General features: G+C 34.9%; 1 protein-coding gene across 4 annotated transcripts in view; it reads right to left on the bottom strand.

The window, feature by feature from the left end:
* LOC127801089 (calcium-transporting ATPase 4, plasma membrane-type-like) overlaps window positions 1-13848 on the bottom strand; it is a 41537-nt gene extending 27689 nt beyond the window's left edge. For 2 of the 4 annotated variants that reach the window (XM_052335940.1, XM_052335941.1), the window contains exons 1-5: window positions 13507-13848; window positions 6607-6661; window positions 4579-6518; window positions 4322-4480; window positions 3349-3520 (exon numbers count right to left, since the gene is read on the bottom strand). In XM_052335940.1, the coding sequence (XP_052191900.1) occupies window positions 3349-3520; window positions 4322-4480; window positions 4579-6518; window positions 6607-6661; window positions 13507-13683 (2503 nt within the window). In that variant the 5' untranslated portion in view covers window positions 13684-13848. Of the gene's footprint in view, window positions 1-990; window positions 2853-2955; window positions 3255-3348; window positions 3521-4321; window positions 4481-4578; window positions 6519-6606; window positions 6662-13506 lie in introns of those variants that run through there. The other 2 variants (XM_052335939.1, XM_052335938.1) reach the window with 2 other exon arrangements.
* Between the last annotated feature and the right edge of the window lie 587 nt (window positions 13849-14435).

Genomic DNA, 14435 nt, shown 5'->3' on the forward strand with positions numbered 1-14435 from the left:
ATATTGAACTACAAATTGGATTCATTCGATCCTATTATAAACATAAATACCCAAACCGTTTTCATCTTTCTAAGTTTAAATGCATAAACTGTGTTATTTATAAGGTAAATACAAAAATTGCTTTTATGTTTTATTCAAAAATATTAAAACCGCATTTGCAGTTTACCATTTTTGCCAAACGTAGAGGGTTTTTTTTTTTTTTTTTTTTTTATGGGTTGAACAAAAGAATGAGTTAATTTAAAAAATAAGTTCGGTTTGAATTTCATTTTAATTTGTAAAAAGAACTCAATCTTGTTATCTCCTTTTAAGGAAGGCACAACAATAGTGGTCATGATGGCAGTCTTGTCATATACATCAGATCTTTTAGGGAGGCAACTATGGCTACCATTGTTGGTCCAAGAGGTCAAATCGCTCATCTCGAGCGCTCTCCACATCTGATCTGACAGGACGTGGGAGGAGGTTAATCATGGTGACCCAATCGAATGCAGTGGCTAGACCTGGACTCAGCGCGCACAAGAAACCCCCCCTCACTTTGAAAAGATGTACCCCACACTGTCGCTTGCAAAACTCAATCCTTGATCTTGGTCCAAGATTCATCACAGAAAGCACTTTGCGCCCCTCTTCTTGACCAATTGGGCTGCCCATACGGGTAACTATGGCTACCATTGTTGCTTAAGAAGATTCAATGTGCAGTTCTGTGGACGCTTCATTTCTACATATATGTCAAGAATATGAATTGAGATGGCAAAGCAATTGAATTCGAAATTCAATAGTGTGATGCCTCGGCCCCATTATCCGGTGCCAATGTAACCTATGGTTATAATTTTGACCTATCTTGAAGGTCGACTATGTCCTGTCAATATAAATTATTAAAATAATATGAACATTTTGGGTGGAATTCAAGCTTCGCCGTTTTCGACTGTCGAGATCTTGGGTGTAAAATATATAGGCAGCGAAAACTCATCTGAGTCTCGAACTCGATTAGGCTCTTAAAATATAAATTCAATTTTTACAGACAAATAAAATAAATACCAACACGCTCAATAAAATACTCCAATAGACAAGCATATTTACACATATTTCATATTCTGACCACAACTGGCCGATTCAAATTCCCAACACACACTGGGTTTACTCATGGCTGAAACCTTAATTTGTTTTGAGTTGACTTCGAGTCAAACCATAATCGTTACCCATAGTTAATACACAATAGATACATTACATAATTAACACATGAGATTAACTCACATTCTCATGATCCACGATCACTGCCAACTGGCGTCTTGTCCACCAACATGCCTTTCCCTTTTTCACCCCAAGTCATCTGTATGATTAGTGGGGAAAATATAGGGGTGAATTTGGGAACTCAGTAAGGGTAATATAAGATACGGTGGTCCTAGAAGAGTGCGAAGCAGGTTGGCGTTCTCGCTTTTGGCAGAGATGAGACTTTGAGCCAAGTAAGGGATAACCTCAAAGATGGTAGCCTTGCAAATGATTTGTAATATTGATAAATATATGTTGTTTGCAGTTGTGTGTTATGCATGTTCTATAAGTGGTCTAGTGGAGTGGGTAATTTGGGAGGTTAATGCCTCGAACATATGGATTCGGAAGGTAGTGATACCTCGCCATTCATGTATACTTACTTGTCATTGCATCTCACATATTATCTTATTTGCATTCATTTGCACTCTTACTGAGTCTTTATGACTCATGTGGTTTTACCTCGTATTGTATGTCTAGATGAAAGTAGGGATGATGCTGGGAGGAGGATGTGGCGACTAACGATATTGCCTAAATTATATATGTATATATATATTCATGCATGCATTCACGGGTGTTGCATGTATATTTATTCTCGTGATTGAATATATATGTTGTTGGACGCTGATTTGTATCTAGTTATTGTAATCATTATAGTGTGATAAATGATTGAGATTGCTTGATGCATATGACTTTAGTTGGTAGAGCTAAGTTTTAGATTAGGTAAGGATTGAAATGTATGTTCCCATAAATTTTCAGTACTCAGCGAAATTTTGTTGTGCTAGTTTTGTGCCTGGATCATCTTTGCCTTGTTGTGAAACGAGCTGAAGAAAGGTGAAACTCACTCGGGTTTCGGGTCTCGTTCCGCTATGCTTCCTTTATGTTTTGGAATTGATTCTTCGAGTGGGGCAAAAGGAAAGACGAAGCCTAGTACCCACCTAAAGCGTTTCCTATTGAAATATAGTTCAATCCTTCAGTTGTTAGTTTATTGTGTGAATAATTCGGTTGATTATTCACTAATAGTGCCATAGCTCGGATGGGTCGTTACAAATAGAAACAATCAAAATCTAAGTTTTCCTACTCAAAAACCACCTACACTTCCAGGCTGAACTCTATACAAGGAGATGCAATACTGCAGGAAATCAGGAAAGAATTAAAAAAATATAAAATCAGCATATAGCTCCTCATAATCCAAAAACACTGAGTGAAGTTGTATTCGAATTATTACCGAAAACGTATATGCCTTTCCAAATGGAAGCCATTGTAGTTTGATTAAATCATGCCAGGTCCGGACCGCTGGGGAGGGGTTCATAACCGTCATGATGCTCAGAAACAATGCTGCAGTTAGCCATGTTGACGGGGATGCACTTGAGGACAACGGCCACCGGCAAGCTCACTGCTCCAATGAGTATGCTGATTAGCCACAAATCCCAGTTAAGTGGCACAGTATCTGCAAATGTGCCCAAAAATTCAACTATAACAACTTGGAAGGCTACTGTTGAGGTGATAACAAACATGAATATGCAGCTGCTGAACATGCCGCTGAGTATGTTTATTTTCTCCATGTCCCGGCTGTTTATTTCATTGAAAACCTGTCAAATTAAAACCAATTCAAGGATGATGCATCGTTTTATAAGTTTCTGCACGTAGATATTACAACGAATGAAAAATAGGTTTGAGATAGAGATAACGTGCCTGGCAGAAAACGAAGGTATTGAATATAAATGTATCAAGGGTAGAATTAGCATCTGAACCATCAAGCTTCAGCAAGTGCTTTCCATAAAACTTGAGAACTGTAAGGACAACCAGTTGATAGATGCTCTGGCCTATAATATTCCTCCACATAACCTTGGTTATGAACGAAACATTCCTTCGGACAGGAGGTCTTTTCATCAGCTCATCGTTTGGAGGTTCTGTAGCCAGTGCTAATGCCCCAAGAGTGTCCATGATCATGTTCACCCAAAGCAACTGAACAGCAGTAAGAGGAGCAGATCCTGAAAGTTCCTCCAAATATTACTCATCACCCATGCTGTGCGATTGGAAGACCCGTAAAAGGAATTATTCAAAAGGTACCATGGAAGAACTTACCCGAGATGCAGGCAGAGATGAAGTTTATCATGAGAGCAACAACATTAACTGTTAATTGGAATTGTACAAACTTCTGAATGTTGATATAAACCGAACGGCCCCATCTTGCAACTTTCACAATAGTTGTAAAGTTATCGTCCATTATTACAACATCGGCATTTTCCTTTGCAACCTGTAGGACAATATTCATTGGTGAAATAACATCTGGAAAAATACCATGTGTCGTGTCTTGAGCATTGTGGCCTTTTAAGCCTCCTGAACAGATCGGGTTAATTCACAACTGAAATAAGAACCCTTGTTGCCTCTAAATACAATTCATTAACTGCCAGTTAAAAATTCATGTTCTAATGATGAGTGAACTAATAGTGACATTGTGTAAGGAGAAGATGTGCACTCTCGGATTGAAATAAAATCTTCCAGCCACAAATTTCTTGCCAAAATAGTGTCAGGTATTTGGAACATTAGCTAAGATAGTTGCTATGGCATGGTTGCTGTGCTTACTAACATCCAAACCAAGTATACGAATGTTTGATTAGGGTACCGAGATGCTAATTATGCGGTAAGTTATTAAGAAATAATGCCTCTGTTTCAGATTGAATGCAAGAGTAAAGAATAGTTATTGTATTTGCATGATTGCAACGCAAGAATTACCGCAAAATAAATTGTGAATTAATATCAGCAAATTAAGGAAATATATCCCCACAAACTAGTGGCTACCAAGGTTCTCTAGCACATCTACTTCAAACCATGGGGCGAATTCTTTGATTATATCCCGATCCTACTGGTTTTATCAATTTTCTGTGCCCATGATAAGGAACTTAACAGTTATATGAAGACTTTGAAGGAAATATAAGAAAAGAAAATAAATTCGTGCAAACTCAAAGATGAATAGCAGAAAACAGTAGCCTGGAGAGAACAACAGTAACAACTGAGTGAAAAAAAAAAAAAAAAACAGCACTTTCATGAAACAAACCTCTGTTCCTGCAATACCCATTGCAAGCCCGATATCTGCCTCATGCAAAGCAGGAGCATCGTTGGTCCCATCACCTGTCACTGCCACAACTTCTTTGAATTCGTTCCTCAAATGGGATACTAGCTTATGTTTGTCTAGGGGTAATGATCTAGCCATCACCTGCACAGGCCAAATGTAGCAAGACATCTGTTAGTCATATGCTGTTTAGGCATTCCTAAAGATTGTCCTAGTAAAAGTTTCTCAAGTCTCTTGGCTACCTGAAGTCTTGGTATTATTTCCTTCAACTCCTCAACACTTTTATCACGAAAATCTGACCCTTCTATGGCAATTCCATCATCTGTCAAGATGCCACATTCTTTAGCAATGGCTTTCGCAGTATTTATATTATCACCAGTGACCATCCGCACCGTAATCCCAGCAGCTAAACAGGTCTGAACAGCTTTCTTTACACCAGGACGAACTGGATCTTTTATTCCAATAACTGCTATGAGGGTATAGTTATCATCAGGAATACTATCTCCATTAAACGTGCCTTCTATATCCTTGTAAGCCACGCACAGAGTTCTTAGAGCTTCACAAGCAAAACTATCTATTGCACTTATGATACTTTTCCTTTGTTCTTCTGAGATAGGCACAGCATCCCCCTGTTCATTGACAATCTTGTCACACATCCTCAGGATTATTTCTGATGCACCTTTGCAAAAAGCTCTAAACCTGCCACCTGGAAGAGAAACGAGCACAGACATCTTCTTCTTCACTGAATTGAAAGGCTCAACTTTTACTAGCTTAGATTCCTTCCAAGAGCCATTGAGATCATCTGTGAAAAGCATGCCAAACTCTAGTATTGCTGTCTCTGTTGGAGTGCCCAAGATGTTGGTCTTTCCATCCTTACCTTTCACCACCTCAGAGCTTGTATTCTGGAATATAGACTGCAAAAGAGTGGCCAATACCCTTTTAGGTATAGAAGAATTTAATAGATTTTGAGCGTCTTTGCCCTTTACCAATTTCGCTTCTCCACAAATCCATAGTTTAGTTACCACCATGTGGTTCGTAGTCAGTGTTCCTGTTTTATCTGTGCAAATGCAGCTAGCAGAACCCATCGTCTCACACGCAGACAGATGCCTCACAAGCGCCTTATCATTCATTAGTTTCTTCATTGCAAAGGCAAGGCTTAACGTTACTGCTAGCGGTAATCCTTCTGGAACTGCAACCACGAGTATGGTTACTGCAATGGCGAAGAAATTCAAAAGTTCCAGAGCATCACTCGTGGACCAGTTCTTTATCTCATGATGTAGCGCCTTCACCACCAGAAACCTTGTGGTCAAAACCAAAAATGTCAGAACAGCAAAAGCCAATCCAATCTTCCCAATAATGGTTGCAACTCCATTCAACTTCACCTGCAATGGTGTCTCATCTTCTCCCCCTTCACTCAAAGTAACCATCAATCTCCCCCACTCTGTCCTCATACCAACAGAGGTTACCAGCATTTTACCAGATCCATCTTGAACTTTGGTCCCGGATAAGAGAAATGGCCTCTCTTTGTCGACATCGACAGGTTCACTCTCACCCGACAAGCTTGATTCATCGATTGACAAGCTATAGCCTGATATGAAAAGCCCATCTGCAGGAACTTGGTCTCCAATTGATAAATGTACAATATCACCAACCACCAAATCATAGATAGAAACCTTCTGTCTGGTTCCTTCTCTTATGACCTGAACAAATATATTCTTCTTTTCCTTATCCAAATCCTTGAATTGCAAGGACTGCTTATAGTCACTGATTGCAGTAACTATAACCACTAAGAAAATACACAGTATTATACCGAGCCCATCATACATACCTCCTGGCCACCCTTCTGTAGCAATTCCAACTCCTACGGAGACTACAGCACATACCATGAGGATGATCAGAGTTAGATCTTGCAAGGCCTCCCAGACGAACCTCCAGAATGGTCTGGGAGGTTTCTCGATGAATTTATTCAAGCCATAGACTTTTTGCCTTATGGCTATATCTCTTGAAAAGACACCACCACCCAAACTGACAGAAACTTTTCTGGCTAATCCTTCCACTCCACCATGATGTTCCAAGACTTTGCTGTTATGAGACTGAACAATGGATGCAAGTTCATCTGGTTCAATACCAAAACCAGCTCGTCTAACTGGTTCAGACAGTTTCTGCTCAATGCAGCTACCAGCTGTACCAGACAAGAACATAAATTCAGAAGGTAAACAGAGTTTGGAAGAGTAAGCATATGTATGGGGTGGATTCAGTAATAACCATACCATCAATGAAATGCAACGCTGCTTTCTGCACATATAGAGCTACTCTTAACTTTTCCTGACAAAATTAGAATCACATTAAGCTTTTAAAGCAACTCAAAATTTGAGTAACACTAGGTAAGAATAGTTATGAAGTTTCAATGAGTGGGGAACTGCATGCCAAAATTATGGGAGGCAGAATGATGTAATAGTTAAAGAGTATTATTGACCAAAAAACAAAAGACTCTTGTACTATTTCATTATATGAGAAAGAATGAATGAAAAAGCTCTCTCTCTCTATGCAACTTCACTCTCTTTTAGAGCCTACTCCGATTCACTCTCTTTTAGAGCCTACTCCGATTGTGGCGGGCTAGACAGGACTGTAAGTGAGAGAACACCAGCAAGGCTCCCTTCACTTTAAAAAAAAAAAAAAAAATGAAAACCTGATATTTTTATTGGCTTCAAGCAGTTTTTCTGCACCCTCACCTCTGTTTTCTTATAAGAAATTATCAAATCTGGGCTATTAAAACAAAGGCCTATCTAAAAGGCTTATGTATGAACTGTGAGATACGACTGAAACTAATAGTTATCCACCTCAATTGCTAAAAAATCCAGCTATTTCTCAGATAAAAAACCATAGTGAGGAATGGGCTAAAAGATTGGACATGCCAGTTATGAAGAAGCAACAAGTTCACAAGATTGGAGCGCCTTAATGAGAGACGAGATAAATATGGTTGGGAAAGAAATGAAACATAGCAGTTAGTTGATCATAGGCCTAGAAACAAAAGGGTAATTGGAGTCAAATTGATCAGCAGAACCAAACTAAAGCCAGATGGTTCTGTTAACAAACTTAAAGTAAGTCTGGTTGTCAAGGATTATTTACAACAGTTAGGTGTTGATCTCTCAGATACCTTTGCATCATTAGCAGGGAATGAAACAATAAGAACGTAGATATCCTTATTTGCTCCAAAGGCATAGAAAATATTTCAATTGGATGTCAAATTAGCTTTTTCTAAATGGCTAGTTGGAGAAAGAAGTTTTTGTTGAGCAACCTAAAGGGATAATTGTGACAGGAAGTAAGACAAAATGTAATTCCTTAATAAGGCTTTATATAGATCGAAACTGTTGCCCAGAAAGAGGGGGTTGAATTGGGTTTTTTAAAAATTAATAATTTTAATTCTTTTGAAAACTTTTAAATTTGTGATCTTAATATGTGACGATTGCAGTAGAATTGATAACAATAAAAATACATAATCACAAGAAATAAGAGAAATTTATAGAGGTTCGACTCTAAAGAACCTAATCCTCTCTTTCAAGTCTTAGTTTAAGGCTCTCAAGACTTTGCTTAAAGTTCTACTAGGAAGAATTAACATTAATTTTTAATTGAAACTAGAACCAATATACAATCCATTGTTTAAACAAGAATCACTAGCACACTGCTAGCAAATACAATTCCCTCACACAACAAGTAAAAATAACAAACTTACAACCAGAGACAATTACAAATAAGTCGCCAACGGTTGAGAATTCCACCAGCCGTCACACTTCTAGCACTTTGAATATTCTTACTTTTGTTTGAATACTTTGTCAAGTTTGTTCTATCTTGAGCCTCTATACTTACTTTATACACACACACACACACACACTCTAAGCAAATACAATCCCTTCACACAATAAGTAAAAATAACAAACTTACAATCAGAGATAATTACAAACAAGTCACCAACAGTTGAGAATTCTATCAGCCAGCACACTTCCATCACTTTGAACCTTCTCACTCTTGTTTAAATGCTCTATCAAGTTTGTTTTATCTTGAGCCTCCATACTTACTCTATATAAACATCTTCCAAACAAACTAGCCGTTAAAGAAAGGATTAATATGAAGTTTGAAATTCAAATTTTTTTTACACTTTTTCAAACAACAAGGAACAAAACAAGGAAATATGTCTAAAAGCAAATCACATTTAATTCAAAATAAATTTATTTTTTACATGAGTAAGAAATACATTTATCAAGATATGAAAATTCAAATACAAGTTTTGAGACATAAAGGATTAAAACAAGGAAACATGTTTAAAAATAATTCATATTTAATTCAAAATAAATTTACTTTTTTGCATGAGTAGGAAATGCATTTGTCAAGATATAAAAATTCAAACATAAACTTTTGAAACATAAATGATTAAAACAAGAAAACATGTTTAAAAGCATCTAACCTTTAATTCAAAATAAATTTACTTTTTGCATGACAAACAGATACATTTATCAAAATATGAAAATTCACACATAAACTTTTGAGACATAAATGATCAAAACAAGCAAATATGTCTAAAGGTAACCCCACTTTTAATTTAAAATAAATTTACTTTTTATATAAATAAAAAATACTTTTATATCATAAAAATATTTTTATTATCATCAAAATATTATTTACTTACCCTTACCTTAACAGAAACAAACCCCCCAAGCCTAGTAGGATAGAATTGATGATTACTTGGTGAAGTTGGGGATTGATAGAAGCATTAATGAGTCTGGCTAGCTACTTTGTATGTGAAGCAAGCTGGTTGTGATTTGGGGATTGTTTCTAGGCTGATGACATTTTGGTGACTAGAAGCAATTTCACTCTTGCGAAAAAATTTAAAGAAGGAATGCAAAAGGTCTTTGAGATGACAGACTTGGGAGAGACGACCTGCTTGGTATGGAAACGGGCCAAGGAGAAGGGTTGAAGGTTGTCACTTTTGCTGTCCCACAAGCTTTTTGATATTTTGATGTATTTAAAATATTGATTTTTTTAGCTCTAACATGTATGAATCTAGAAGCTTATACGAGCAGAAATTATAGGAGAACGATGTAGCAGACAGAAATTAGCCTTTCTTATTTTTTGTGACTGCGTGATAATTTAACCATACAGTTCACAAGTTTAACGAGACAAAGACATGAAATACTACTAATGAAAATCCTAACGGAGGGTTTTACTTAGAAATAATTAATGGACACTAAACTCAATTCTGGAATAGGAAGACATTGGACACCCGCTAGATAGTCGACTTGTCCACTCTCTACAACTAACAAAAGAGTCACCTAATTAACCATACTCTTCCAATTTCTCCTTTGTACTAAGGGAAAAAAAAAATGTCGGATTTCGTTTCGTTTACATATAATATATATACATATATATATATATATATCTTTCTACTGTATTGAGCATATGCATGCAAACAAACAGGTATGATAATGCACATGATATTCTTTAGGCAATTTAGTTTAGCCCATATCCTAATTTACAAGCCAAAATCGTAACAGTCATCAGTTGCCCATTGTTCAAGCACCTAAGCTGGTCTTGTTCACCACTGAACTTGGTGCAAGTTGCTACAAAATATTGCTAAATGTAAGAGGATTACTTTTGTTTACCTTTTGCCATTCAGCCATCCACAGTTACGTAATATTGACCAAACTTGGAATTGTCGGAGTCGCCAAGTAACAAAGTTTTCATGTTCTTACTAAAACGAACTTCATATTTATTGTTTAGGCCAAAATCTAGGCTTCAGCCCCCAACACAGCACAAACAGCCTATTAGATCCTTGTTCGATCTGAACTTCTGATTAATTAGACTCAAGTTGTTCGGTTATCTTTCTAAAAAAAAAAAAAAAAAGATGCTATTAAAATTAATAATAATTCTCCCATTTTTCCGCTGATGTTACTGCCTCTCTTAAATGAATATAACCTACCCTTTCCTTTAAGCAGCTAAAACTATTAATTGTAAAGTTTTTTAGTTTTTTTTTTATTTAACAACCCATTTAGAAAGCTTAAATACTTTGGAATTGTAATTTTAATTCCCTGAGGTTTAGGAAATTATTGTGTTTTAAATAAAAAAAAAAAATGTAAGAATTGAGATTTCCAATTGCCTCTAAATTTTGAAATTAAAATTATGATAAAAGTTGGCAAGAATGGTTAAATAAAAAATGCGTAATGCTAATCGTTAGGCAATGATTAAATAATAATAAATTTATTTTTTTTTTAGATACATTTATTATATCTTATTTTTAACATTCAAATAATTTTATTGACTGATGATAAAAATATTGAACCATTTAATTAACTAATAAAATTGTTTGAATATAAAAAATAAAATGTACTAAATATATTTTATTTAAAAATAATATACATTTATTACTACTTACCTATTTTCTTAAAACTAGCGTTACCTAAACAATTAAAATTCTTAAGTTATTTATTTATTTTATTTCTACAAACACCCCCTTCCTCATCTATTTATATTCTTATGTTTTTCTCATCCTAATGTTGTTTTATCTTCTCCTTCTCCTTCTCCTTGTCCATCTTTGTGATATATAAAAGCGCTGGCTACATCAAACTTGGACCATGTTACCAAACATTGATTACATTCTCATTTAGATGAGATCGCACTAATCAAATAAATTGCAATGCAATGGCAGTACTAGCTCTAGGAATAAACTCCAGCTTTCCAAAATATTAAAGCCCAGAACTAATATATACCCAAGAAGATTCATATCAAGAACTCCTGCTTATTGCTCATTTTCTTTAGAATTAAAGTGGCCAAAGACTATTTTTTATTTTAAAATGAATTTGCAATTGACTTAAGGCGTGTGTAGATTTACTAGGTGAATATAAAGAATAACATTTCACCAACAAATCAATTGTATATTATTTTTTTTTTTGTTTTAACTAAGTTATTAAGGGCACTATTGTCAAGCTACTTATTTAATTTCGTTTTTTATTTTAGTTCCAAACACAAGAATTAGAATTTAATTTTAATTTCTAGTGTTTTGTTACAAACAAAATAATTAAAATTCTTATTCTATTGGAATTAATAAAACTCTAAAATTTAAATTACGATTCCATTAAAATTGACTCTAAACAGGCTGTAACGGATAAAATACATGAGATCCTATATAAAAATTATCAATTTGCCACAAAATAATTACAATAACAATGATAATCTGTGATTAATTTTATGTTAAGGAAATGGCTCTTGTCAAGCCTAAGCAGGAAGTTAGGACCATACTGTACGCTTCAAGACATAGCTTCTAATGTATATTCAAAAGTGAAATGAAAAAACAAACTGCAAAATACGTAACAATATCGTGAAAAGAGAAGATTTACCTTATTGTGATGTTGTTATTATATTTTATACAAAGATTTTTATCATATCTGCTTAGCATTCCTCACTAGATGAGGTTTATTCCACTTAGGGTAACTTTGTACAAAGAAACTGCTAGAAGAGGAGGGAGAAAATAAAAAACTAAAATAAATTTTATATTATATTATATTATGTAATTCTTTATAAATCTAGCTATGACATGACTTTCTATAAAAGAAAATTAGGTTACTGTTGAATATAAGTTAAAAAAACTAAAAATTTATTAAATCCATAAGTAAGATATTGAAATTAAAAAAGATAACAAAACCAGGAATGCAAATAAGAATGTCATAAAGATTAATTGTGAGTGAGCTCAATGGTTTGATTATTGATTGGATATCGGATTATATCATGATCTTAACATAAACACAATGTGTATAGAGTAAATATACAGCATCTTTTTTGTCTTTTTATCTTTTCACATTATCGTAGGTTACAATTTTAATAGCTTTGCCATCGTAACGTTCTAAGAAAAAATTTGAAGGATGAAAATTATTTAAGAATAGTGTTTTCTTTAAATTAGACAAACGCAATTAAACTTGAATACTTTGACCATTAAAAAATATGGGATGGGTTTCAACGGTCAACCAAAGTCTAATGTGGACAGAATGAAAATAAATGACTAAAATGACCAACAAAAGTCTCCTTGCCCTTGGAGCTGTCTTGCTAGGCTCTAATTCTCAAACCAATTTTTGGATACAAAATTTAAAAACAAAATAAAAAAATTAGAGTTCCCACGGTGATGGGGCGGAAGAAGGTATATGCTCATAATGGACGAATCAAGAATGGTACCCCACTTCCATGGCACATGTAAGTTGTAACAGAAACTTTCTTATTCAGATCAGCGGAATTCTTTTATTATATAATATACTATTTATGTTAAATAAAATATGTTTCGCATTATACAAAATAGTTATGCCTCTACCTATCCCATATATTTATGAAGCATTACTCTCTCTACAGTCTACACGCTGCCAGGCCTAACACAGGAATCCTTGAAGGCTTGAAGCAGCCGTCGTCATGTCAAAATTTTTAACCCCCATCCTTTGAACGTGACACTTCTTCCTCAAAATAGTCAATTGCCGGTCATGAGACCGCGTTTCCTTTGATGCAGCTCTGACTTTTCTGTTTCAACGGCCAACAATTTCCATCATTTTTTTTTTTAATTTTTTCTAGGCACGAGCAACAATTTGTTTTTGGCAGTTACACATCTCGTTTGTTTGGAAAAAATAGCTATCCGGACATTTTCAATCATCACGTACCGCAAAGCATTGCATTAATGGTGTTTATCTTGTTAAAAACAAAATTGTTTTCAATTTTTTTTTGCATATCACGCGGATATCGAAAGTTCTCAAGCAGCTAAAACACGTTATCCAAAAAATTGAAGATATTGAAGATCAAAATGTACAGTTATTCAAAAGGAGAGAATCAAGATATATCGTTTACATGTCATTTTAACATTCATGATAAAGAAACAGAATGAGTTCAAAGAAATCAGCCACGGAGACAAAACTAGATCAGAGCTCTTCATGTAACTCAAAAGGAGAGAATCAAGATGCCATTTATATACGCACAAACAAAGACGTCATTTTAACATCCATGAACAGAATGAGCTCAACGAAATCAACCATGGAGACATCACTAGATGAAAGCAATAACGAAATGAGCAAAATCATCATACAGAGAAGGAAGTAAAATCAGCCAAAAGAAGGAGAGAAATAAGGAGAAGAAGAAATAAAACAAACCTGTTTTTTGCGGCGCTTGCGCTCGGCCTCGGCACGCTTGGCGAGATCGGCGACCATGCGGAACCTCCGGCGAGGGTTCTTGACCAGCCAAACCGCAGATCTCCATCGGCGAAGAGCTTCTTCAGACGGACGCTTAGGATCAACGTCGAAATTTTTCTTCAAGTACGTCTCCATCATTCTACCTGATACGGCACAGAGCAGTAGCGGAAAAGAAGTTAGAAGCACTAGGGCTTAGGGTTAGAGGCTAAAGGCTAGGGTGGCTGGTTTTTCTGAGTTCCCAGATCAACGCAAAGAAGCCATCAAAGCTTTACGCTGAAAAGGCGGGAAGGAAATATATGCGCTGCGCTGAGATTCAGGCTATATTGCTTTGTCAATTGCGAGTGATTTGACTATTCTTTTTCCATTCCTTTTAAAAAAAAAAAAAACATAAATAGGATACAAAATTAATTAGTCACGCATGAGGTTTACCAAAATATATATATATATATATATTAGCGTTTAGACACGATATAAATAATATTAAAATTAAAATATAATTATAATTTATATATATTATGTTAAAATTTATGAACAACTTCTAATAATTTTACTTATATTCAATATTTTACAAAACTTAAATAAGAAACAAATATATAAGATTTATAATGTTTACTAATATTGTAAATCAAAATATAACAATAAGTAAAAAAAAATTATAAATATTGAACAAAATATAAAAATTAAAATTATTGTACATTTGTTAACATTTATAAATAAAAAAAATATTAAATTTATATAATAAAGCACATTAATAAATATTTTATAATCTAAATAAACTAAATTAAAAATTAAATATTAAACAATATATACCGCCTGCCACCATGGTCGCGGCCATCAACCGGGGAGGAAACCCATTTTTGGGGTCGGAGAACCTTGGGTTCGCTGATTAT

The sequence above is a fragment of the Diospyros lotus genome, chromosome 5, assembly GCF_014633365.1.
Source record: "Diospyros lotus cultivar Yz01 chromosome 5, ASM1463336v1, whole genome shotgun sequence".
Taxonomy (NCBI): domain Eukaryota; kingdom Viridiplantae; phylum Streptophyta; class Magnoliopsida; order Ericales; family Ebenaceae; genus Diospyros; species Diospyros lotus.